The sequence below is a fragment of the Coregonus lavaretus genome (genome assembly GCF_964263955.1).
Source record: "Coregonus lavaretus genome assembly, chromosome: 24".
Taxonomy (NCBI): Eukaryota; Metazoa; Chordata; class Actinopteri; order Salmoniformes; family Salmonidae; genus Coregonus; species Coregonus lavaretus.
In genome coordinates, this window is record NC_140011.1 from 20,205,837 (window position 1) to 20,231,403 (window position 25,567).

At 45.1% G+C, this 25,567-nt stretch overlaps 1 protein-coding gene across 1 annotated transcript in view; it reads left to right on the forward strand.

Annotated features, from left to right (window-relative positions):
* LOC311099427 (transmembrane protein 132D-like) overlaps window positions 1-23,594 on the forward strand; it is a gene marked incomplete at both ends in the record, with an annotated part of 44,812 nt that extends 21,218 nt beyond the window's left edge. The window contains 7 exons of the mRNA XM_084140115.1: window positions 2,660-2,803; window positions 10,035-10,215; window positions 11,491-11,634; window positions 16,517-16,725; window positions 19,284-19,581; window positions 20,754-20,945; window positions 22,134-23,594. Coding sequence (XP_083996241.1) covers window positions 2,660-2,803; window positions 10,035-10,215; window positions 11,491-11,634; window positions 16,517-16,725; window positions 19,284-19,581; window positions 20,754-20,945; window positions 22,134-23,594 — 2,629 coding nt within the window. The remainder of the gene's footprint in view (window positions 1-2,659; window positions 2,804-10,034; window positions 10,216-11,490; window positions 11,635-16,516; window positions 16,726-19,283; window positions 19,582-20,753; window positions 20,946-22,133) is intronic.
* Between the last annotated feature and the right edge of the window lie 1,973 nt (window positions 23,595-25,567).

Sequence of the window (25,567 nt, forward strand, 5' to 3'; positions counted from 1 at the left end):
AGGTCTCTGACCTCCTCCCTATAGGCGGTCTCATCGTTGTCGGTGATCAGGCCTACCACTGTTGTGTCGTCATCAAACTTAATGATGGTGTTGGAGTCGTGCTTGGCCACACAGTCATGGGTGAACAGGGAGTACAGGAGGGGACTAAGCACGCACCCCTGAGGGGACCCCGTGTTGAGGATCAACGTGGCAGATGTGTTATTGCCTACCCTTACCACCTGGGGGTGGACCGTCAGGAAGTCCAGGATCCAGTTGCAGAGGGAGGTGTTTAGTCCCAGGGTCCTTAGCTTAGGTGGGGAAAGGGCAGTGTGGAGTGCGATTAAGATTGTGTCATCTGTGGATCTGTTGAGGCGGTATGTGAATTGGAGTGGGTCAAGGGATTCCGGGATGATGGTGTTGAAGTGAGCCATGACCAGCCTTTCAAAGCACTTCATGGCTACCAACGTGAGTGCTACAGGAGAATGTCAGGCCATCCGTCTGTGAGCTGAAGCTGAAGCGCAGCTCGGTCATGCAGCAAGACAATGATCCAAAACACACAGTTAAGTCTACATGAAAATGGCTAAAAAGCAACAGGCTTGAAGTTTTGGAATGGCCTAGTCAAAATCCAGACTTAATCCCAATTGAGATGTTGTGGCTGGACTTTAAACGAGCAGTTCATGCTTGAAAACCCGCACGTCACTGAGTTAAAGCAGTTCTGCATGGAAGAGTGGGCCAAAATTCCTCCACAGCGATGTGAGAGACAGATCAACAACTACAGGAAGCGTTTGGTTGGAGTCATTGCAGTTTAAGACAGCACAACCAGTTATTGAGTGTAAGGGGCAATTCGTTTTTCACACAGAGACATTGGGTGTTGCATAACTTTGTTTATGAAAGAAGTATGTAATTGTTGTGTTATTTGTTCAATTAGGTTGCCTTTATTTAATATTAGGTTTTGGTTGAAGATCTGATAACATTCAGTATCAAAAATATGCAAAAGTAGAGAAAATTAGAAAGGGGCAAATACTGTTTCACAGCACTTGTCATGCTTATTCAATCATTCCAGGAATAAGTCTGATGACAAGGTCTCCATGGTCAGGCCATGTCAGAGAGGGTTCTTTACCCACACTGGGTCACCCCGTCCTAGGGAGTCTGTATGAGGGCCTGGTGCTGCCGCCCTGCCTGGTCCTCCCACCCTTAGAAGCGTGTAATGAGGGCTCCTGCACTGCTGTTTACAGGAGAGATAGAGGGAAGGAATCACGCAATCATCACAATTATCAGTGGTTCCCCAGCAAGCAGCTAGCACTGATGGGAATAAGATGTGCCTGCTGATTCTCGGTTTGCAGGCAGGAAGGTAAACATCACTTCTCCACTGTCTGTCAGCACACCTCGTTAGACACCAAGAGCAAAGAGCATAGAGAACACACACATGCACGTACACACACACACACACACACACACACACACACACACACACACACACACACACACATGCGTGAAAGCACACACACGCACATTTACACACACTCACACACATGCATACACACACATACATACACACCCACACGCAGACACACACACACACACACACACACACACTGAAACCAGCCACACAGTGGTAATAACATGTTGATCTTCTTTCAAATTGAACTTTGACCAACCACTGCATGTTTTAATGTGAATATGCGAGAGGTTGCCTGAAGGCAGCTTTAGATGCTAAGCCTTGTGCTAAGTACTCTATATATACAAAAGTACGTGGACACTCCTTCAAATTAGTGGAATCGGCTATTTCAGCCACACCCGTTACTGACAGGTGTATAAAATCGAGCACAGAGCAGTGCAATCTCCATAGACAAACATTGGCAGTAGAATGGCCCGTACTGAAAAGCTGAGTGACTTTTAACGTTGCACCATCATAGGATGCCACCTTCCAACAAGTCAGTTCGTCAAATTTCTGCCCTTCTAGAGCTTCCCCGGTCAACTGTAAGTGCTATTATTGTGAAGTGAAAACGTCTAGGAGCAACAACGGCTCAGCCGTGAAGTGGTAGGCCACACAAGCTCACAGAACGGAACCGCCGAGTGCTGAAGCGTGTAGCGCGTTAAAATCGTCTGTCATCGGTTGCAACACTCACTACCGAGTTCCAAATTGCCTCTGGAAGCAACATCAGCACAATAACTGTTCATCAGGAGCTTCATGAATTGGGTTTCCATGGCCAAGCAGCCTGCACACAAGCCTAAGATCACCATGTGCAATGCTAAGCGTTGCCCAACATCAGTGCTCGACCTCACTAATGCTCTTGTGGCTGAATGGAAGCAAGTCCCCGCAGCAATGTTCCAACATCTAGTGGAAAGCCTTCCCAGAAGAGTGGAGGCTGTTACAGCAGCGAAGAGGGGACCAACTCCATATTAAAAACCCATGATAAAGGAATGAGATGTTCGACGAGCAGGTGTCCACATACTTTTGGTCATGTAGTGCATCTCAGGCTTCTATCATTATCTGAGGTTCTCAGGTGATCTTAGATAGCCTCGCCTCCCCTGCAGCAGATACTCATGGGTCAATAATACTCAAACAGATACGTGAAGGTTCTGTTGATATCACCTCAAGTAACCTGTGTTTGTACAGTATGTGTGTATGTCAACTGACCTGTGTGTGTTACAGTGACTGTGTAATTGTGTGTTCCAGAGCCACCGTGAGGAAGGGCATGTCGTTCAGTACAGCGAGGCCCAGTGATTCAACCTTATGGGACATCGCCCTGGAGTCTGGCAGAGGGGGCGCTAACACCATCTCTGTCGTGTGTCAGAGAAAGACCACCAACACCGGGAAAAGGTGTGTGTTCAAGAATGGGATAGGCTCCTTTCCAACCTCTACTGAATTCCAAACAATGAAACTTCAAATGGTTCTGAACATCTTATTCATTACAATAGTGACACCGTTTGAGTGACTGCCAAGTTTCTAATAGCCCTACATTTTCTGCAAACATCTTGACTTAGGCTCTCTTAAATCTTTAAGATGGCCTTCCTCTGTCCTGTTACTACTGATATAAGTAGTGTAAGAATGTTGATGCACAGCACTTGTCCAAAGACAAGGGTAGACGAAACAAACAGGTTGTTTGTTATAGATTTCCAGATTCTGAGAAGGAAGAGATTGCAAATCTAGGATTTGATTGAGGAGGAAAACAATTTAACTTCATCAGTTGCCGTGTTGGTGTGGTCCTGGCATCTGTGCAACAGCCTGTTATTGTATGAAGCAGATCTATGTTACATTGTGATGAGTCACTCTCATTGTAAATAGGCTAAAGGGACTATTCAAATACCTCTTTAGGGAACTATTATAACAGATACAGAATATGTGGCACTGTTATTTGCTTTAGGCAGTAATTCCCCTGGTTTACATTAGATATGTTATGGGGCCTGGTGTTTTCCCTGGTCAGGTGAGGCCATGTGGTCAGGAAAAACTCTGGGCCCTAGTTATAATCTTACACAATATGCACCGGTTTCCCGGACAGAGATTAAGCCTAGTGCTGACCAAAACAGCATTCCCCAATGAAGAATATTCATTGAAATAGACTATACGACTAATCTTTGACCAAGAAACCAGCCCTGTAAATACACGGAATAACATACAGAAGTTGACAATGCCAATCAGTTGTTTGTAATACTCTTTGAGATTATGATGACATCAGTAAGAACATTAGTATTCCTGCTGTCTACTACAGTTGGGGAGGGATCAACTGGGTTAATATGAACAGTTTAAAACCCTCAAACTCAACTCTGGACCTCAAAGCCCGTTCCACTGCATTTTTTCATTGTTCCCCTCTAATCAGGGCCTTATTTATTTAGACCTGGGACACCAGGTGGGTGCAATTCATTTTCAGGTATAACAGAAAACCAGCAGGCTCAGGACCTCGTAGGGTAAGAGTTGAATACCCCTGGTTTAGAATATTTCTTCATTATGTGATCTTCTAATCCCCCATCTTTATATCAGACACATCTTGTTAGTGACAACTCATGTCCATTTGTCAACTGTTATTTTGTCATTAAAGGCATTTGTGTTCGATGAACCAAGCGATGGACACAAGTCACTGCTGCCAATAGTTTTGAGTTGCTATATTATTCATGTATGTATTTGATTGAAAACATTTTGAGAAGTTGGTGACACTTCGTTTTTACTCATGGACACATGAAAAATTGTAAGGGGCCAGGTAACAGATGCACATCTACAGTATTTATTGATGGACTGGACATGTTGGCTTTAGAGGACAGCATCACACAGCATCACACAGCATCATGTGTCACAGCATCAATGATGTGCTGTCCACATGGAACATTGTGTGCTGCTATCACAGCACTACCTGATCCAGATGGCAAAACAAACCTCTGCCCAGCAACCTCCCAGCACTTGCTCTCCCCCTCAGACAAACACTCACACACACACACACTCCAACCCGGCTCAGCGTGCCGCCCGTCCGACCCACTTATCTGTAATCATCAGTAATCATCAGTGCGTTATCCGGGCTTAAGCACTGGCTGGCGCGTTCTGGGCAAGATTAGGGGCCCAGATATTCCAAGTCCCAGCAGCGGTATTAACTTGTGAATAACCAGTGAACACCCAGGCGGGTGGACAGAGGTCCCCCCCCCCCCTCCCCCCTCCCTCCCACGCACCCACCAACCAATCTGAGCTGTAGAGAGGCTGTCAAGGCCCTGTCTGGTTTTAAAATCCTTGAGAGTCGATTGACGCACCCGTGCACCCATCAAAATCCATCTGTTTAAGATAGAGATATCAGGGGAGGTTTGATGGGCTGCGTCTCAAACCACCGCATCCGCCCATGTCGGCCTTCAGCATCTGCGATGGAAAGCTGATTTTGTACGTTTGCCCACAGACAAAGACATGATCAGTCTATAATTTTAATGGTAGGTTTATTTGAACAGTGAGAGACAGAATAACAACAAAACAATCCAGAAAAACGCATGTAAAAAAGGTTATAAATTGATTTGCATTTTAATGAGGGAAATAAGTATTTGACCCCTCTGCAAAACATGACTTAGTACTTGGTGGAAAAACCCTTGTTGGCAATCACAGAGGTCAGACGTTTCTTGTAGTTGGCCACCAGGTTTGCACACATCTCAGGAGGATTTTGTTCCACTCATCTTTGCAGATCTTCTCCAAGTTATTAAGGTTTCGAGGCTGACGTTTGGCAACTCGAACCATTAGCTCCCTCCACAGATTTTCTATGGGATTAAGGTCTGGAGACTGGCTAGGCCACTCCAGGACCTTAATGTGCTTCTTCTTGAGCCACTCCTTTGTTGATTTGGCTGTGTGTTTGGATCATTGTCATGCTGGAATATCCATCCACGACCCATATTCGATGCCCTGGCTGAGGGAAGGAGGTTCTCACCCAAGATTTGACGGTACATGGCCCCGTCCATCATCCCTTTGATGCGGTGAAGTTGTCCTGTCCCCTTTGCAGAAAAACACCCCCAAAGCATAATGTTTCCACCTCCATGTTTGACGGTGGGGATGGTGTTCTTGGGGTCATAGGCAGCATTCCTCCTCCTCCAAACACGGCGAGTTGAGTTGATGCCAAAGAGCTCGATTTTGGTCTCATCTGACCACAACACTTTCACCCAGTTCTCCTCTGAATCATTCAGATGTTCATTGGCAAACTTCAGACGGCCCTGTATATGTGCTTTCTTGAGCAGGGGGACCTTGCGGGCGCTGCAGGATTTCAGTCCTTCACGGCATAGTGTGTTACCAATTGTTTTCTTGGTGACTATGGTCCCAGCTGCCTTGAGATCATTGACAAGATCCTCCCGTGTAGTTCTGGGCTGATTCCTCACCGTTCTCATGATCATTGCAAGTCCACGAGGTGAGATCTTGCATGGAGCCCCAGGCCGAGGGAGATTGACAGTTCTTTTGTGTTTCTTCCATTTGCGAATAATCACACCATCTGTTATCACCTTCTCACCAAGCTGCTTGGTGATGGTCTTGTAGCCCATTAAGGCTTGTGTAGGTCTACAATCTTGTCCCTGACTTCCTTGGAGAGCTCTTTGGTCTTGGCCATGGTGGAGATTTTGGAATCTGATTGATTGATTGCTTCTGTGGACAGGTGTCTTTTATACAGGTAACAAACTGAGATTAGGAGCACTCCCTTTAAGAGTGTGCTCCTAATCTCAGCTCGTTACCTGTATAAAAGACACCTGGGAGCCAGAAATCTTCAAATACTTATTTCCCTCATTAAAATGCAAATCAATTTATAAATTTTTTTGACATGCGTTGTTCTGGATTTTGTTGTTGTTATTCTGTCTCTCACTGTTCCAATAAACCTACAATTAAAATGATAGACTGATCATGTCTTTGTCAGTGGGCAAACGTACAAAATTGTAGACTAGGAGACATCCCCCAAAAATCGGTCTTCTCTCAAAAACCTACAAACTAATATGGTCACTCTATGGAAAGATGAGACTCTCACGAACATGATGGTATTCTCCAGGACTCGTCTGAAGGTAACTTGGTATGTGAAGTATGGAAGTCGTTTTGTACCAACAAAAAAAAGGGCTTAAATATGTGTCCAAATTAAAATATATTTCTTATATTTCCTAGATAGGACAGACACTTCAAAACCTTACTCCTTATGATACATTTTTTGAATGTCTATTTTGCCATTGATGAGTGGGTTATTCAATACATGTCTATGGGCTATAGTAGTAATTTAAAATGTATTATTTTATACCTATAGGGGTCCTAAAATTCTAAATAAAATAGCTGAATGGACAACTATGATACCCAAACTATGACTGTCAACACTTACATCTGCCATCATCTCTTATGACCGAAAATAGCTTCTGGAAATCAGGACAGTGATTACTCACCTCGTAATGGACAAATATTTTTTCATTAACGAGTCGGACGCAAAGGATTTCCTTCAGACATCCGACAAGGCCCAAATCCCCGTCATTCACAGGAGAAAGAGACAGAAATATCGGGGACGTAGGTCGGGATGCCTTGTAAGGATGTGACGGCGAGTGGGTAATCTGCCTCTACCATCACTCCTATTAGCCAATGTGCAATCATTGGAAAAGAAAATAGACGAGCTACGATCACAAATATCCTACAAACGGGAAAACGTATATTTCACCAAGTCGTGGCTGAACGACAACATGGATAACGTACAGCTGGCGGGGTTTACGCTGCATCGGCAAGATAGAACAGCCGCCTCCGGTAAGACAAGGGGTGGCGGTCTGTGTTTATTTGTAAACAACAGTTGGTGCACGAAATCTAATACTAAGAAAGTATTGCGGTTTTGCTCGCCTGAGGTAGAGTATCATGATAAGCTGTAGACCACACTATTTACCAAGAGAGTTTTCATCTATATTACTCGTAGCTGTCTATTTACCACATCAAACCGATGCCGGCACTAAGACCACACTCAGTGAGCTGTATAAGGCCATAAGCAAACAGGAAAACGCTCATCCAGAAGTGGCGCTCCTAGTGGCTGGGGACTTTAATGCAGGGAAACTTACATTCGTTTTACCTAATTTCTACCATCATGTTAAATGTGCTACCAGAGTTTAAACAACTCTAGACCACATTTACTCCACACACAGAGACACGTACAAAGCTCTCCCTCGCCCTCCATTTGGCAAATCTGATCATAATTCTATCCTCCTGATTCCTGCATACAAGCAAAAACTAAAGCAGGAAGCACCAGTGACTCGGTCAATAAAGAAGTGGTCAGATGAAGCAGATGCTAAGCTACAGGACTGTTTTGCTAGCACAGACTGGAATATGTTCCGGGATTCTTCCGAAGGCATTGAGGAGTACACCACATCAGTCACTGGATTCATCAATAAGTGCATCGATGACGTCGTCCCCACAGTGACCGTACATACTTACCCCAACCAGAAGCCATGGATTACAGACAACATCCGCACTGAGCTAAAGGGAAGAGCTGCCGCTTTCAAGGAGCGGGACTCTAACCCGGACGCTTATAAGAAATCCCACTATGCCCTCCGATGAACCATCAAACAGGCAAAGCGTCAATACAGGACTAAGATTGAATCGTACTACACCGGCTCCGACGCGCGTCGGATGTGGCAGGGCTTGCAAACTATTACAGACTACAAAGGGAAGCATAGCCACAAGCTGCCCAGTGACACAAGCCTACTAGACGAGCTAAATTACTTCTATGCTCGCTTCGACGCAAGCAACACTGAAGCATGCATGAGAGCATCAGCTGTTCCGGACGACTGTGAGTAAGATCTTTAAACAGGTCAATATTCACAAGGCCGCAGGGCCAGACGGATTACCAGGACGTGTACTTCACTGACATTTTCAACCTGTCCCTGACTGAGTCTGTAATACCAACATGTTTTAAGCAGACCACCATAGTCCCTGTGCCCAAGAACACTAAGGTAACCTGCCTAAATGACTACAGACCCGTATCACTCACGTCTGTAGCCATGAAGTGCTCTCATCAACACCATTATCCCAGAAACCCTAGACACACTCCAATTTGCATACCGCCCCAACAGATCCACAGATGATGCAATCTCTATTGCACTCCACACTGCCCTTTCCCACCTGGATAAAAGGAACAACTACGTGAGAATGCTATTCATTGACTACAGCTCAGCGTTCAACAACATAGTGCCCTCAAAGCTCATCACTAAGCTAAGGACCCTGGGACTATACACCTCCCTCTGCAACTGGATCCTGGACTTCCTGACGGGCCGCCCCAAGTTGGTAAGGGTAGGTAACAACACATTTGCCACGCTGATCCTCAACACGGGGGCCCCTCAGGGGTGCGGGCTCAGTCCCCTCCTGTACTCCCTGTTCACCCATGACTGCATGGCCAGGCACGACTCCAACACCATCATTAAGTTTGCCGACGACACAACAGTGGTAGGCCTGATCACCGAAAACGATGAGACAGCCTATAGGGAGGAGGTCAGAGACCTGGCCGTGTGGTGCCAGGATAACAACCTTCCCCTCAACGTGATCAAGACAAAGGAGATGATTTTGGACTACAGGAAAAAAAAAGAGGACTGAGCACGCCCCCATTCTCATCGACGGGGCTTTAGTGGAACAGGTTGAAAGCTTCAAGTTCCTTGGTGTCCACATCACCAACAAACTATCATGGTCCAAACACACCAAGACAGTCGTGCAGAGGGCACGACAAAGCCTATTCCCCCTCAGGAGACTGAAAACATTTGGCATGGATCCTCAGATCCTCAAAAAGTTCTACAGCTGCACCATCGAGAGCATCCTGAATGGTTGCATCACCGCCTGGTATGGCAACTGCTCGGCCTCCGACCGCAAGGCACTACAGAGGGTAGTGCGTATGGCCCAGTACATCACTGGGGCCAAGCTTCCTGCCATCCAGGACCTCTATACCAGGCGGTGTCAGAGGAAGGCCCTAAAAATTGTCAAAGAGTTCAGCCACCCTAGTCATAGACTGTTCTTTCTGCTACCGCACGGTAAGCGGTACCGGAGCGCCAAGTCTAGGTCCAAAAGGCTTCTTAACAGCTTCTACCCCCAAGCCATAAGACTCCTGAACATCTAATCAAATGGCTACCTGGACTATTTGCATTGTCCCCCCCACCCCAACCACCCCCCATTTACGCTGCTACCACTTTCTGTTTATAATCTATGCATAGTCACTTTAACTCTATCTACATTAACATATTACCTCAATTACCTCGACTAACCTGTGTCCCCGCACATTGACTCTGTACTGGTACCCCCTGTATATAGCCTCGCTACAGTTATTTTACTGCTGCTCTTTAATTATTTGCTTTTTATTTTTAATTTTTTACTAATCCATTTCTTACTCAACACTTTTTTTTCTTAAAACTGCATTGTTGGGGGACTTGTAAGTAAGCATTTCACTGTAAGGTCAACACCTGCATGTAACAGATAACATTTAACTTGATTTGAATGTGCATGTTGGATCTTGTTGATTGCAGCATTCATGTCCATTCATGAGCTGTAAAACATTGAATTGAATGCTTTTGTGAAAATCATTAGGATGCAGGATGTGAATGTAACTCTATTTCAGGATTGTCAGGGGTCTGTTGGAGGTATTGCAGCTTGACTTTGAGACCAAGGAGTTGACTGATCAACAATCAGAGAGCCAGATGATCACATGGCGTTTTGAGACAGGAAACATCAAGGATGTCGGCGTCATGAGGATCTATACCACTCAGAGGGAGTACGTGGGCCTGGCACCACTGGTCATGGTAAGGAGTGTGTGTGAGTATGTGTGTGTGTGTGTGTGCGTGCATGCACGTGTGCTCGTGTGCGTGCATGTGTGGCATTTTATGTGTGTGCACGTGTGGCATTTTCTTAGTATACGTGAATGCACCCGTGTGCGTGCACATGTTTGTGTATGCCGGTTTGTATGGCACAGCTTTAGTTGCATTAACAGTAACACCACCACTGTATTCTCCCCGTAGCTTGACTGTGAGTTGAATTAAACTCCCCTGGATGTGCAATTAAGTGTAGGCTGGGTGTTCCATCAATTTACTTCTGTTGTTCTCTCATCGGGTTTGATGTTTTATGGATGCTATAAAGGAACAATAAAGCGTGTGTGTAAATGATTGGGAGAGCCCTGGAGAGGGGATGTCAGGAGGGTGTCAATGTGTTAATTGTTGTACGGCTGAGTGCCAGCTCTCTTGGCCTCTAGCTTTGATAACATCAGGGCTGTTCTGGCCCAGGTCACACTCTCCCTCAGTCAGTGTTAATGAAGTTGACATTCATTGAGAGGATCAAACGGCTCCCATAGGTAGGAATGAACCAACTTTGTAATGAAGCCACAATGCGTATTGCTTTATAAAATGTCTGCCTAAGTACGTACAAAGTACAGATCTGGATTGTCAGAAGACGTTAATACCATCTGACCGGAATCAAGCACACTTCCGTTACATGTTTGTCAGTACTTGACACATTCACAGCAGTGTTTGTGCTACAAATCCCATATGGATTACTTCAGTACAGTAGGTTTGTACCAATAGTAATTTAGGTTTGGGTAACTTTCAGAGGCAGAACTTGCCCTTTTTGAATCGCGGTCAACAGCTTTTGTGCTGTGCTGCTGAGTTTAGAACGGCTGACAGGCTGCCCCGCAACATCTGTCTGGTGCTGCAGTTAAATCTACACCAGGCCAGGGCATACAGTCATCAGCCACTGTATCCACCCCTACACCTCCTAGATTAGGAAGACATTTTATTAGAGAGTATCACGGCCAGAAAACTGTTTTGAATCAATGTTCGAAAAGAGGTTATGGAGCTATTAGAGAGATTTTATCAGCCGTAGATCAACGTTGACTTGTCTATTCATGTTGAGAAGTTACACTTAGCAGTTAAACACAATAAACAGTACAAGGAAGTGCGTGTGCATGTGATTGTGTGTGTGCATGCGTGCGTGCATGTGTATGTAAATGCAATTTTTAAAAATGCATTTGTGTGATAATCTGCCTGCCTCACACGGTCACTCTGTCCTGTCTGGCCCCCCTGTAGGACAGTGACGTGCTGAACACAGCTGTTCTGACTGCTAAGAAGGTGTCTGTCCCAGTCAGGACTCTGGCTGTGGAGGCTGACGGCTCTGTCACTGATGTCACCAACTACACCAACTGCAAGTCCACTGACGAAAACGTGCTGAAGGTACAGCATTGGAATCCCTGTTTCAATGTTCACTGTTTCCGTATGTTGCAAGATAACAAAACAACCCTCCTTATGACTATCACATTCAGAATAATTCAGAGACCATACTACAACCATACTAAAAAGCTTGCATGTGGATTTCATGTGATCAGTATTACTAGAGCAGAGGTTGTATAAAAGAGGATCTCGTGGAGCCAAGGCAATGGGACTTTGAGAGCGAGAGAGAGAGAGAGAGAGAGACGAAATTGAGAAATAGATAGATAGAGAGCAAGCAAGGAAATTATATTATAGCCTAACATTTTCCATTGAGGTTACTCACCCGGGCAGGTCTTTTCAAGGTTAGCCCCGGAATGTAGGTTTGTATTTCTGACTCATGAAGAATGTGGATCTTTATCCAGTTTCTTTCATATCACTCTCTCTTCCAGATCAGAGACCCCTCTTAGAGTAAAGCATCTCACTGGGTCAGGGTAAAGGATGATCCCCGAGCATGGATACATTTCTATACACATAAACACAGATACAGTATGATGCCACCCTAGTCATAGACTGTTCTCTCTGCTACTGCATGGCAAGCGGTACCAGAGCGCCAAGTCTAGGTCCAAAATGCTTCTTAACTGCTTCTACCCCCAAGCCATAAGACTCCTGAACAGCTAATCAAATGGCTACCCGGACTATTTGCATTGAGATTGGAGTATCTGTCCATAGGACCACTTTAAGCCATATACTCCACAGAGCTGGGCTTTACGGAAGAGTGGCCAGAAAAAAAGCCATGGCTTAAAGAAAAAAATAAGCAAACACGTTTGGTGTTCGCCAAATGCCATGTGGGAGACTCCCCAAACATATGGAAGAAGGCACTCTGGTCAGATGACACTAAAATTGAGCTTTTTGGCCATCAAGGAAAATGCTATGTCTGGCGCAAACCCAACACCTCTCATCACCCTGAGAACACCATCACCACAGTGAAGCATGGTGGTGGCAGCATCATGCTGTGGGGATGTTTTTCATTGAATGATGGATGGCGCTAAATACATGGAAATTCTTGAGGGAAACCTGTTTCAGTCTTCCAGAGATTTGAGACTGGGACGGAGGTTCACCTTCCAGCAGGACAATGACCCTAAGCATACTGCTAAAGCAACACTCGGGTGGTTTAAGGGGAAACATTTAAATGTCGTGGAATGGCCTAGTAAAAGCCCAGACCTCAATCCAATTGAGAATCTGTGGTATGACTGGTTTGAGATTGTTTTTTAAATTTTATTTCACCTTTTTTTAATCAGGCAAGCCAGTTGAGAACAAGTTCTCACTTACAATTGCGACCTGGCCAAGACAAAGCAAAGCAGTGCGATTAAAAACAACAACACAGAGTTACATATGGGGTAAAACAAAACATAAAGTCAAAAATACAACAGAAAATATATATACAGTGTGTGCAAATGTAGCAAGTTATGGAGGTAAGGCAATAAATAGGCTATAGTGCAAAATAATTACAATTAGTATTAACACTGGAAAGATATAAGTGCAAGAGATGATGTGCAAATAGAGATACTGGGGTGCAAATTAGCAAAATAAATAACAATATGGGGATGAGGTAGTTGGGTGGGCTAATTTCAGATGGGCTGTTTACAGGTGCAGTGATCGGTAAGGTGCTCTGACAACTGATGCTTAAAGTTAGTGAGGGAGATAAGAGTCTCCAGCTTCAGAGATTTTTGCAATTCCTTCCAGTCATTGGCAGCAGAGAACTGGAAGGAAATGGCGGCCAAAGGAGGTGTTGGCTTTGGGGATGACCAGTGAGATATACCTGCTGGAGCGCATACTACGGGTGGGTGTTGCTATGGTGACCAATGAGCTAAGATAAGGCGGGGATTTGCCTAGCAGTGATTTATAGATGGCCTGGAGCCAGTGGGTTTGCCGACGAATATGTAGTGAGGACCAGCCAACAAGAGCGTACAGGTCACAGTGGTGGGTAGTATATGGGGCTTTGGTGACAAAACGGATGGCACTATGATAGACTACATCCAATTTGCTGAGTAGAGTGTTGGAAGCTATTGTGTAAATGACATCGCCGAAGTCAAGGATCGGTAGGATAGTCAGTTTTACGAGGGCATGTTTGGCAGCATGAGTGAAGGAGGCTTTGTTGCGAAATAGGAAGCCGATTCTAGATTTAACTTTGGATTGGAGATTCTTAATGTGAGTCTGGAAGGAGAGTTTACAGTCTAACCAGACACGTAGGTATTTGTAGTTGTCCACATACTCTAGGTCAGACCCGTCGAGAGTAGTGATTCTAGTCGGGTGGGCGGGTGCCAGCAGCGTTCGATTGAAGAGCATGCATTTAGTTTTACTAGTGTTTAAGAGCAGTTGGAGGCTACTGAAGGAGTGTTGTATGGCATTGAAGCTCGTTTGGAGGTTTGTTAACACAATGTCCAATGAAGGGCCAGATGTATACAAAATGGTGTCGTCTGCATAGAGGTGGATCTGAGAGTGACCAGCAGCAAGAGTGACATCATTGATATACACAGAGAAAAGAGTCTGCCCAAGAATTGAACCCTGTGGCACCCCCATAGAGACTGCCATAGGTCCAGACAACAGGCCCTCCGATTTGACACATTGAACTCTATCTGAGAAGTAGTTGGTGAACCAGGCGAGGCAGTCATTTGAGAAACAAAGGCTATTTAGTCTGCCAATAAGAATGCAGTGGTTGACAGAGTCGAAAGCCTTGGCCAGGTCGATGAAGACGGCTGCACAGTACTGTCTATTATCGATCGCGGTTATAATATCGTTTAGGACCTTGAGCGTGGCTGAGGTGCACCCATGACCAGCTCGGAAACCGGATTGCATAGCGGAGAAGGTGCGGTGGGATTCGAAATAGTCGGTGATCTGTTTGTTAACTTGGCTTTCAAAAACATTTGAAAGGCAGGGCATGATGGATATACAGTGGGGGGGAAAAAGTATTTAGTCAGCCACCAATTGTACAAGTTCTCCCACTTAAAAAGATGAGAGAGGCCTGTAATTTTCATCATAGGTACACGTCAACTATGACAGACAAATTGAGGAAAAGAAATCCAGAAAATCACATTGTTGGATTTTTAATGAATTGATTTGCAAATTATGGTGGAAAATAAGTATTTGGTCACCTACAAACAAGCAAGATTTCTGGCTCTCACAGACCTGTAACTTCTTCTTTAAGAGGCTCCTCTGTCCTCCATTCGTTTCCTTTATTAATGGCACCTGTTTGAACTTGTTATCAGTATATAAGACACCTGTCCACAACCTCAAACAGTCACACTCCAAACTCCACTATGGCCAAGACCAAAGAGCTGTCAAAGGACACCAGAAACAAAATTGTAGACCTGCACCAGGCTGGGAAGACTGAATCTGCAATAGGTAAGCAGCTTGGTTTGAATAAATCAACTGTGGGAGCAATTATTAGGAAATGGAAGACATAAAATACCACTGATAATCTCCCTCGATCTGGGGCTCCACGCAAGATCTCACCCCGTGGGGTCAAAATGATCACAAGAACGGTGAGCAAAAATCCCAGAACCACACGGGGGGACCTAGTGAATGACCTGCAGAGAGCTGGGACCAAAGTAACAAAGCCTACCATCAGTAACACACTACGCCGCCAGGGACTCAAATCCTGCAGTGCCAGACGTGTCCCCCTGCTTAAGCCAGTACATGTCCAGGCCCGTCTGAAGTTTGCTAGAGTGCATTTGGATGATCCAGAAGAGGATTGGGAGAATGTCATATGGTCAGATGAAACCAAAATATAACTTTTTGGTAAAAACTCAACTCGTCGTGTTTGGAAGACAAAGAATGCTGAGTTGCATCCAAAGAACACCATACCTACTGTGAAGCATGGGGGTGGAAACATCATGCTTTGGGGCTGTTTTTCTGCAAAGGGACCAGGACGACTGATCCGTGTAAAGGAAAGAATGAATGGGGCCATGTATCGTGAGATTTTGAGTGAAAACCTCCTTCCATCAGAAAGGATATTGAAGATGAAACGTGGCTGGGTCTTTCATTATGACAATGATCCCAAACACACCGCCCGGGCAACGAAGGAGTGGCTTCGTAAGAAGCATTTCAAGGTCCTGGAGTGGCCTAGCCAGTCTCCAGATCTCAACCCCATAGAAAATCTTTGGAGGGAGTTGAAAGTCTGTGTTGCCCAGCGACAGCCCCAAAACATCACTGCTCTTGAGGAGATCTGCATGGAGGAATGGGCCAAAATACCAGCAACAGTGTGTGAAAACCTTGTGAAGACTTACAGAAAACGTTTGACCTGTGTCATTGCCAACAAAGGGTATATAACAAAGTATTGAGAAACTTTTGTTATTGACCAAATACTTATTTTCCACCATAATTTGCAAATAAATTCATAAAAAATCCTACAATGTGATTTTCTGGATATTTTTTTCTCATTTTGTCTGTCATAGTTGACATGTACCTATGATGAAAATTACAGGCCTCTCTCATCTTTTTAAGTGGGAGAACTTGCACAATTGGTGGCTGACTAAATACTTTTTTTCCCTACTGTATATAGCCTCGTTACTGTTATTTTATTGTTGCTCTTTAATTATTTTATTTTTTTCTAATATTTTTTTTTCTCCAAAAATTGTTTAACTTATTGTTAACTTCAGTTTATTTTAGTAAATACTTTCTTAACACTTATTTTTCTTAAAACTGCATTGTTGGTTAAGGGCTTGTAAGTGACAAATACAGTTTTATTTTATTTTATTTGATGGTTCCACATTATGCTCTTTCTCTCTTCTCTCTCTCAGCACATAAATGGATAAGCCTATGTGACTATGGACACAGGGACCTCATATTTGATAGATAGCATGGTCTTGTAGACTTCAGCTTGCTAACCACTTAAATAACTCCACAGGTGTCGGATCGTTGTGACTATGTGTTTGTGAATGGGAAGGAGACGAGAGGGAGGATGAGGATGGTGCTCAACTTCACCTACAGCTACCTCAGTGCCCAGCTGGAGATGAGTGTGTGGATGCCACGCCTCCCCCTGCTCATCGACGTGGCTGACCCAGAGCTCAGCCAGATCAAGGGCTGGAGGGTCCCGGTGGCCGCTGGCAACAAGAGGTATGGTTTTGTTTACAATAACAACTCTCCACATACCGATGTTGACAGAGCCTTCGTCTTGGTCAATGCTATTTTAAAGCCATAGTACAAATTGGGAGAGCTGATGCCAAGACCTGCTGCAGCAAGGCTGGAGTTTGACATTCATTACATTTTAAAGAAGGATTTGATCAATTGTGAGTTGCACAAACTTCATAACAAATCATCAAAAGAGCTACTAGTAGTGGCCCACTGCATAGTGACAAAGGATGAAATCAAAGAACATTAAATGTAAGTAGGATTTCACAGAGCTATACCCAGAATCCTAAAGCCCTAAACCACAAAATAGTGTTTGTTTACCAGCCTCATAAACTAGAGCTGTGCTGTTCAGACAGATAGATGAATTCATAAATGCAAGTATGGAATGGAAATCCCCCAGCTTACCAGCCTTGCCTAATGCATATTACAGAGAGACTCTATAATAATAATCTATAATCACATCACTGTTAGTTACATAAGTGTGTTATGCCCTGTAGAATGGACTGTAAAGACTTGCTCTCAGGAAACATGTCAGGAGGGTCTCTCTCAGTACTGAGTGTCGTACCGCTGCCTCAATACAATGACGTGGATGGATGGTTGTGTAGGGTGTTGTTGTTGTTTTTCTCTGGAGGTATCTTAACAAATCAAATCAAATCAAATTGTATTTTCCACATGCGCCGAATACAACACGTGTAGACCTTACAGTGAAATGCTTACTTACAAGCCCTTAACCAACAATGCAGTTTTAAGAAAATAAAGTGTTAAGTAAAGAATAGATAAGTAAAAAATAAGTAAATAGCAGCAGTAAAATTAAATAACAGTACCGAGGCTATATACAGAGGGTACCGGTACACAGTCAATGTCCTGGGGCACCGGTAAGTCGAAGTAATTGAGGTAATATGTACGTGGGTAGAGTTAAAGTGACTATGCATAGATAATAAACAGAGTAGCAGCAGCGTAAAAGAGGGGGTGGGGTGGGGTGGGGTGGGGGGGTCAATGCAAATAGTCTGGGTAGCCATGGTTAGCTGTTCAGGAGTCTTATGGCTTGGGGTAGAAGCTGTTAAGAAGCCTTTTGGACCTAGACTTTTTGCCGTGCGGTAGCAGAGAGAGCAGTCTATGACTAGGGTGGCTGGAGTCTTTGACAATTTTTAGGGCCTTTCTCTGACACCGCCTGTTATAGAGGTCCTGGATGGCAGGAAGCTTGGCCCCAGTGATGTACGGGCCATACACACTATCCTCTGTAGTGCCTTGCGGTCGGAGGCCGAAGAGTTGCCATACCAGGCGGTGATGCAACCAATCAAGATGCTCTCGATGGTGCAGCTGTATAGGATATAGGATCTGGGGACCCATCCCAAATCTTTCCAGTCTCCTGAGGGGGAATAGACTTTGTCGTGCCCTCTTCACGACTGTCTTGGTGTGTTTGGACCATGATAGTTTGTTGGTGATGTGGACACCAAGGAACTTGAATCTCCCAACCTGTTCCACTACAGCCCCGTGGATGAGAATTGGGCGTACTCAGTCCTCTTTTTCTTCCTGTAGTCCACAATCATCTCCTTTGTCTTGATCACGTTGAGGGAGAGGTTGTTATCCTGGCACCACACGGCCAGGTCTCTGACCTCCTCCCTATAGGCTGTCTCATCGTTGTCGGTGATCAGGCCTACCACTGTTGTGTCGTCGGCAAACTTAATGATGGTGTTGGAGTCGTGCCTGGCCATGCAGTCATAGGTGAACAGGGAGTACAGGAGGGGACTGAGCACGCACCCCTGAGGGGCCCCCGTGTTGAGGATCAGCGTGGCAAATGTGTTGTTACCTACCTTTACCACCTGGGCGTGGCCCGTCAGGAAGTCCAGGATCCAGTTGCAGAGGGAGGTGTTTAGTCCCAGGGTCCTTAGCTTAGTGATGAGCTTTGAGTGCACTATGGTGTTGAACACTGAGCTGTAGTCAATGAATAGCATTGTCACATAGGTGTTCCTCTTGTCCAGGTGGGAAAGGGCAGTGTGGAGCGCAATAGAGATTGCATCATCTGTGGATCTGTTGGGGCGGTATGGAAATTGGAGTGGGTCTAGGGTTTCTGGGATAATTGTGTTGATGTGAGCCATGACCAGCCTTTCAAAGCACTTCATGGCTGCAGACGTGAGTGCTATGGGTCGGTAGTCATTTAGGCAGGTTATATTAGTGTTCTTGGGCACTTTACTATGGTGGTCTGCTTGAAACATGTTGGTATTACAGACTCAGTCAGGGACATGTTGAAATTGCTAGTGAAGACAGTGAAGACATGGTTATGGGTGGTGTCAGAGCCAGCTACCCAAGCCCATTTTGCATACATCTGTCAGTTCTTGGTTTGAGTATACTTAAGTAATAAGGCCCGAGGGGTTGTGGTGTATGGCCAATATCGTCTCATAAACACACGGGTGGGTGGTTAGGTTTAGCCAATTAGCGTCCAGTATCCAAACTACCCGGTTTACACAATTTATCAAATGTTTAGTCTTCCATTACTCTGGTCATAGCCATACATCCCCTGAGTCTCTGTGTGTGTGTCTCAGGACCAGCTGGGACAGTGAGGAAGAGGAGGAGATGAGGAAGGGCAGGGGCTGCATGCTACAGTACCAACACACTGTGGTCAGGGTGCTCACACCCTTTGTGGCCGAGCCGTCGGACCCAGCTCCAGACCCCATGGCAGGGAAAGTGGGTGGGTCTCTGGAGAGTTTCCTGGGGACAGACTGGCAGGTGGATGTCACCAGGCTGGTGCGTTACACTTTCAGGGTGAGAGACCCAGCTATAGCCAGACTACAGGCTGGGACTGTACTGCAGGGACGTGCTGCAGGGACCACGACTCTACAGGTAATGTGTGTGTGTGTGTGTTTGTATGTATGTGTGTGTGCGTGTGTGCATGTGTGCTCATGTATACATACAGTTCCTTCAGAAGGTATTCACACCCTTGACTTTTTCCACATTCTGTTGTGTTACAGCCTGCATTTAAAATGGATTAAATTGAGATTTTGTGTCACTGGCCTACACACAGTAACCCATAATGTCAGAGTGGAATTATGTTTTTAGAAATTATTACACATTTTATTAAAAATGTAAAGCTGAAATGTCTTGAGTCAATAAGTATTCAAACCCTTTGTTATGGCAAGCCTAAATAAGTTCAGGAGTAAAAATGTGCTTACAAGTCACATAATAAGTTGCATGGACAATAATAGTGTTTAACATTAATTTTGAATGACTACCTCATCTCTGTACCGAACACATACAATTATCTGTAAGGTCCCTCAATGGTGAAGTTATTAATTAAACTTTGGATGGTGTATCAGTACAACCAGTCACTACAAAAACAGAGACGTCCTTCCTAACTCAGTTGCCAGAGAGGAAGGAAACCACTCAGGGATTTCACCATGAGGCCAATGGCTGTGATAGGAGAAAACTGAGGATGGATCAACAACATTGTAGTTACTCCACAATACTAACCTAAATGACAGAGTGAAAAGAAGGAAGCCTGTACAGAATACAAATATTCCAAAACATGCATCCTGTTTGCAATAAGGCACTAAAGTAAAACTGCAAAAAATGTGGCAACTTTATGTCCTGAATACAAAGTGTTATGTTTGGAGGAAATACAACACGTCACTGAGTACCACTCTTCATATTTTCAAGCAGGGTGGTGGCTGCATGATGTTATGGGTATGCAAGGACTAGGGAGTTTTTTAGGATGAAAAAAATAAATACGGAATAGGGCTAAGCACATGCAAAATCCTAGAGGAAAATCTGGTTCAGTCTGCTTTCGAACAGACACTGGGAGACAAATTCACCTTTCAGCAGGACAATAACCTAAAACACAAGGCCGAATATACACTGCCGTTGCTTACCAAGACGACATTGAATTTTCCTCAGTGGCCTAATTTAATCCCACTTTGTAACGCAACAAAATGTGGAAAAAGTCAAGGGGTGTGAATACTTTCTGAAGGCACTGTATGTGTCTGTGTGTACACTAATGTGTGTGTATGATGTTGCAGGTGATGTCTCCTCTGTCTGACTCGATCCTGGCTGAGCGGATGGTCAGGGTTCTGGATGACAAAGTGAGCGTGACAGAGCTGGGAGTGCAGCTGGTCTCTGGCCTCTCTCTGTCCCTCCAGCTCAGCCCAGGGAGCAACAGGGCCATCGTCGCCACGACAACCACACAGGAAGTCATGCAGAAACCCAAACAGGTAACTAGCTGTAACATCAAACCTGTATTAAACCTATTATGCAAAATATAGTACTTCCAATATAGTACTTGTTCCAAAGAACAAGCCCCAACACAATGTGCCATTCAGAAGCTGGGGGACTACTAGATGACTAGCAATACTAGAAAAACTGTACCCTCAAAGCCCTTCACAGATATTAGGCAAGAAAATGATCAATTTCACAGTGAATAACAGTAACCTGGTGGTCTAGCAGCATATGGTTTGTCCCTGTGATTTCTGTGTGTGTGAGTTAATGGCGTCCACAGCTCAGGCCTGTGGTACAGTGGCCATGCTGTGCGTCAGGCAGGGAGCACGCACACAGTTTAACAGCTCACACATTAGCTGGGCAGCATGCCCATTCAAAAACACTTCCCAAACTGTGAGCGGGGAAACCATTAGGCAGTAGTCCATACTCCATAGCCAGCATTATGACAGCCCTGTGCTGCCTTGGGGCCTGGCGAACTGCTAGCTTGACCCAGTCAGTACTCAACCTATTAGAACGGAGCTAGCACACATGCCCATTTGTTTCTGTGATTGGCTGTGTTAATGTAAGATTCTGGGCTATGCATAATGTATTTCCCCTCAGAATATGGGCCAGGCATCTTTCTCTAATCATTCTTATCAGCTAACAGCTCTCTGGTTCAATGGTAACTGGACTGAACTTGTGGTGGGGGAAATTATCTACATTGCTCCCTCTGGTGGCTATTGTTAACGGTGTTTATTATGCATCTACTGTATATTGATATTGATCCCCTGTGGTTAAATTTAGTTTCACACCATGATTTGATAGGACTGTGTTGTGTGGTACAATAGCCTCCGAGCTAATTATAAAGAGATTAACAGAGGCAGTTCTTAGATACCGTCAAAAGGAGGGATTATCTAAAATGGCAACCAAACTGACAAAACACTGAAGCAGGAAATTAAATAACTGTAGAATTGTGAACCATTGGGTTGCTTGAGGATCATTTGGAAAGATACAGAATCAGATCAGCTCCTGCTTTACCACCTACTATTATGCATTATCACATTATCTATTTATGAGAGGGAATATTTGGAAATAAATTGATGAACAAAACCTGGGGAGAATATTGATTTCATGATTGCATTGTGTACTACTTTAGAATTTCCCTTGTCCTGTCCTGATCCAGTCTCTGTGTTGTCTCTCTTTAGGAGGCCCTGGTCAGCTGCTGGGTCCAGTTCAGTGACGGCTCAGTGACCCCTCTGGACCTCTTTGACCGCAGCGTCTACTCCCTGACTGTGACTTCATGGGATGAGAGAGTGGCGACTGTGCGCCGGACCCCCCAGTCAGTGTTTGTGGTGGCGGAGGGCGAGGGTCAGGGGGCGCTGGTGAAGGCTGAGCTGAGGATCTGTGAGGAGTGCCAGAAGTCCAAGAGAAAGAGCAAGCTGGTGGTGGGCAACGGGCTTCTCAGGGTCACTTTCCAGATGGGCAGCAGGCCGGATGGAGGGGGCACTGGTGGGGGTGTTGCTGACTCTGGCAATGATGGTTCAGAGTCAGGGGGAAAGCCTGTTGTGACATCACCACGGGAGCCCAAACCAGTCATGACATCACAATGGGAGCCTGAGCGTGTTGTGACCTCACCACGGGTTCTAACTGAGGGGGACGAAGACAGACGCTCATTCAGGAGCACTGTGCCAGACCTCCAGGAGACCACCATGACTGATGTCACCACATCACCTAGCAGGGCTCAGGAAGTGACTGGAGGTGGCATCTCTACCATCAGCAGCACCACTACCAACACTGACAGTAGTACCACCACCATGGGCAAACTTGGCACGGACAAACCTCTGGTGACTGGCAGACCTGGCAGGGATAGAACCCTGGGAAGAGGACAGGGGCTGAGGAGAGACTGGGGGAACCTGGTGGAAAACCCCAACCAGAAGAAAGAGACGCCAAAAGCAGAGGCACCACCCCAGAAAGAGCAGCCCAAGCAGTCCAAGCCACCGCAGGTGGTGGAAAGTGACCTGGTGAGGACATTTAGATCCATGTCAGACCTGGAGATCGGTATCGTCGCCCTGGTGGGAGTCTCCGTGGTGGCCATCCTGGCCTTCCTGCTAAACTGCACCTCCTATAACCTCTGCTTCCGGGGCCACAAGACCCCCGTCCAGGGCAACCCAGATCCCAAAAGCCCTAAGGAGCAGAGGAATGACTGGGTGTCACTGGGGACCACCACAGGTCCCCAGGTCTCCATCCTCAAACGGGAGAACCACCGCTCTACGGAATCCCACCGCAGCCTGCAGAGACAATGCTCCACAGATAGCCACCGGGCCCTGGAGAGCAGTCTGAGTATCAGTGCTATCCCAGAGAGGACAGCCACCCTGGGCAGGAGGACCAGCTCCCAGCAGGTCCCCACCCTGGACCCCATTGCCCAGCGTTCAGCCACCCTCCTAGCCAAGCCCACCTGCAGCAATCCCCTCCACTCCCCCACCAGCAAGAGAAACCAGGTCCAGTTCACCACCTTCACCACGCTGGACATTAAGCACCTGGCTGCCCTGAAGAGGAACGAAGTGGACTTTAACTGGCCCAGTCAGGCTGGGGAAGCTGGGGAGCCTCAGGGGCCCTTACCTGACATGCCATGGCCTGTAGTCAGGCCCCTGGGCGAGCCACAGTGAGACTCCACATGGGTTGTGGGTGTGTGTGTGTGCATTTGTGTTTTCTGAACCTGTTTAAGTGGTTAAACTGTATAAGTAGAGTATACACAGAATAATGGGTGTGCGGACACTGTCATTCCAGTATGTCACACACATTATGTAACACACATGACCAAATTACACACATGACCAAATTACCAAATTAATGACCAGACCTCATTAATATGGGATGGTGAAAATAGTTGTGTATGGTTATAAATGTAAAAATGGTATATTTCTACAGATTATTGTTTACACATCTCTAACTGTTTAAATGCAGTTTAATACTGTTTCATTTCCTTTCACTTTTATATATTTGTATGGCTCCTCCACAAAATAGCTTCAGATTTCACTTTGTACCAGTTGTCAGGGTAATTGCAATATGAAAGACATTATTTGTAGGTGGTTATATGCTTTCCAGCCTTTGTGTAGGATTCCTCAACAAAATAGCTTTAGAGTTTGTACAATTTGTCAGAGAAAATGCAATATTTATTAATATTATTGGAAAATGATTTGATAAAGACCACCCTTTTGAATGGATATTTATTCAAATTGAATGTGCTATGCAAACACAGTTCATGTAGAGTTTGAATGGAATATTTGCACCAACAGAACAATGAAGTTACCTCTGCTACAAGAATTATCTTGGGGGAAAGAGTTCTTCCATAAAAAAAGGAAAAAAAAGTATAATCTTGTCCTCAATACAGAGCAATATATTTTAAAAGAGGGGATTATTTAATGTTTAAATGAAGACGAATGATGTGCAATGCTGGGGGGGGGGGGGGGGGGGGGGGGGGGGTTAGGTTGACATTTGATGTTCAATTCCTATGAGATTTACCAATAAATTATTAAATTAAGGACAAAATTGATGCTTTGGGAGTAGAATTTAATCAGTATTGTCTTCCACCATTATTCCTTTTTATTTAAAACAATGTGATTATTTTTATATTCAAAACACATAATGATGGGTGAAATTGTCCAAAATATTTTTTCTTTATTACTATGTAAACCAATGGAAATTGTGAGATTCCCTGAGCTTTGGTTTGTCTCTCTATGTCGTGTGGCATACAGTACAGTATGTGAGTGGCATCACAAAAGTGCGTCTTGCTGCAGAGGTCCCCTACTCTACGTGGCCTGTGAACTGAAGGGACTTTTCACGCCACTTCGATACAAAGTGATTTTCATAGCAGGTTAGGAGAGCATTTTCGCTAATCATTTTCCTAACCTTAACCTCCGTCTCCTAAGCTGCTACGTTAATTATCCTAACCAGCTGCGTAAGTTCTCCTAACCTATTATGAAAATGTAACTTCGAAGTGGCGTAGAAGTGTTGCCCGTTAACTGAAGTCACCCACTGAATGAGGTCCACTTTGACTGCTAGGAGTAAATGAGAGAGAGAGAGTGAGTGAGAGAGGAAGAGGGCAAGAGAGAGATCTCCCTTTTGCTTATTGCGATAGCGCCAACACACTCCTGAGGAAATGCTGTTTTCTATCTTCTGCTGAGGTACACATGTGATAACTCCCTGGCTCCCTCTCTAAGGTGTAACCGTGGCGACACATCTCTAAATTACATTTCAGCAGTAAAAAACCTGTACAGGCTTAAACTAACCCAGATAATCTGATGTGCTGAACCTCAAACTGACAGCAGAGGATTTGACAGCATGTGTCATTTCCTGCTGTAGGGGGGGACAGATTTCAAATGTTGATAAAGGCCATTTAATAACTTTTCCCCAAATTCTCTCCCTCTACACGTCCAGCATGTTTGCTATGGAGGTAGACTCTCTCCCCTTCAGATGGTTTATCTTTCTTACAGGAGCTGGAGAGTTAAATACACGTTCACCTCCGACAACTCCCATGAATCTCTGCAGTGTCTCTGACAACAAAATTACTGTAAGAAGAGATTACATCTACTGACATTAAAGTGTAAAGTCAAATATTAATGACTATACTGAGTATCAA